The sequence below is a fragment of the Stegastes partitus genome, unplaced genomic scaffold (assembly GCF_000690725.1).
Source record: "Stegastes partitus isolate 25-593 unplaced genomic scaffold, Stegastes_partitus-1.0.2 Scaffold1973, whole genome shotgun sequence".
Classification (NCBI taxonomy): Eukaryota; Metazoa; Chordata; class Actinopteri; family Pomacentridae; genus Stegastes; species Stegastes partitus.
Window position 1 is genome coordinate 2,724 of NW_007579704.1, and position 2,138 is coordinate 4,861.

Consider the following 2,138-nt stretch of genomic DNA (forward strand, 5'->3'; position numbering starts at 1 on the left):
AGAAACGCTGTATGCATGAGTACACAGTTTTCCTTCTTTAACCATCTATTTTAATCTCAACAGTCATACAAATAGTTCTGATGTAACCAAAATAACTATTAATAACGCTTTTTTATTGTCTATTCAATTAGCTATCGGGAATTAAATTTTTCATGCCACTTGACCTCTTTTAACCCTTCTGATAAGATAAGCTAAACTAAGCTAAGATAAGCTAAGCTAAGCTAACCTAAGCTAACATAAGATAAGACAAGATAAGACAAGATAAGATAAGATAAGATTTGATTTTAGAAACGCTCTATGCATGAGTACACAGTTGTCCTTGCTTTGCTCAATTTCCACAGATTCAAAAGAACTGAGACTCATTCTGGTTGGAAAAACTGGATCAGGAAAGAGCGCAACTGGAAACACCATCCTGGGACGTACAGACTCCTTTAAAGTGGACATGTCACCTGAATCTGTGACTCACAGCTGTGACAGACAAGAGGTAGAACATGGTGGCAGGAACGTTGTTGTGATCGACACCCCGGGGCTGTTTGACACTAAAAAAACACAAACAGAAGTGAAAGAACAAATTGAGGACTGTGTTAGGAAGTCCGTTCCTGGCCCCCATGCTTTCCTGTTAGTGATCAGCCTGAAGTCTAGATTCACACAAGAGGAGAGGAACACGGTGAAGTGGATCCAGGATAACTTCGGCTCAGACGCTTCCATGTACACCATAGTCCTGTTTACTCACGCTGACCTGCTGGGGAGTAAATCTGTGAAGGACTATGTGGCAGAGAGTATTCATCTGAAAAGACTGATTAACCAGTGTGGTGGAAGATACCATTCACTCATCAACGGCCAGAAAGAAAGCACAGACCAAGTAAGAGAACTTCTAGATAAAATAGACAAAATGGTGACAGACAATGGAGGAAGACACTACACGAATGACATGTATAAGGAAGCCCAGAGGAAACTAGAGGAGGAAGCGACAAAACTGAGAGGGATTCCTGTATGTAAAGTACTAAATGTTATTTCAACAGTAGGTTTTACTGCAGCAGTGTATTTTTCTTCACCTGTCGGAGTAGGAGCAGCTGTAGCAGTCAAAGCTGCTGAAATGTACGCTTGCTAGATGACTAGTAGATAGGTTATGTCACTTAGGTCGAAGACCTTGTGACGAATAGAGTAAGGTGAAAGAAACTATAAATGACATCTAAGAATGAGACAAGTAACAACTTTAAGTAGTTTGACAAGAGGCCCATCAGCTTAATTCAAAATAAAAAATAAAAAGTGATTGTGAATGCTTTATTTGTTAGTGGCTATGAGAAATGTGCTTCATGCATCAATTGCTCTGTGTGTTATTTGTTTGAAAAATATGTACAATTTTTTCAATAAAGTCTGAAATGCACATTACTTCTCCTGGTGTTTATTTACAATTGTATCCACCCACCTTTTCATTTGCTTGTTTATGCTGCAGCTTTAAGATCACAGGACATTAAATATCAACCAAAGTAGAACCATCCTCATCCATACTGCTGTCAGACACATCTTCTTTAGGAGCACTGTTCTTCACATTTTAGATGTAAAATGACTTGGTTTTAAGAGAAGTTCATCTCTGCCACTTTAAACAAACAGGGCTCATTAAGAAAGCCCCACATGATCCTGAATGCTGCTTTTGTCATCATATGTTTTCACTAAAAGTGAAACTCAACAGTTAAGTTTCACTTTTAGTGAAAACACATGACCAGGCTGCAAGCAAACAAAGTGGAAGAAAACAACAAGTGGGGTGCAATAGGTATGACAAAGGGGAAGAAGGAGTGAGAAATGTTCCTGCAGAGTCTGGGCCAAGTTGGTATATGCAGTGCTTTCTAATGTCCACTAGAGGACAGACTGTGCACACAGAGTGGGATGACCCAAAGTCAGGAGATAAACATTTTTCTTTGTAAAATACTAAGGCAAGATCACTTTCATTATCCTGGAAAACTGTACCTACACCAGATCAAACATGAGCAGGAATGAGGAAGCCACATCACTGGTGGCAGGTGGAATGGTATGGGGATGTAGCATTTGCCAACAAATGAAGCTAATGCGGAAGTTTTTACAAACTGCAGTTCCTCAATTGGCCACTTGGGACTGACTGTAGAAGTGAGTCTGTCCCC

At 39.9% G+C, this 2,138-nt stretch overlaps 1 protein-coding gene across 1 annotated transcript in view; it reads left to right on the forward strand.

Moving 5' to 3' along the window:
* Positions 1 to 341: 341 nt before the first annotated feature.
* Positions 342 to 2,138, forward strand: part of LOC103373416 (GTPase IMAP family member 7-like) — a gene marked incomplete at its 5' end in the record, with an annotated part of 4,169 nt that continues 2,372 nt past the window's right edge. The window contains one exon of the mRNA XM_008303301.1: positions 342 to 991. Coding sequence (XP_008301523.1) covers positions 342 to 991 — 650 coding nt within the window. The remainder of the gene's footprint in view (positions 992 to 2,138) is intronic.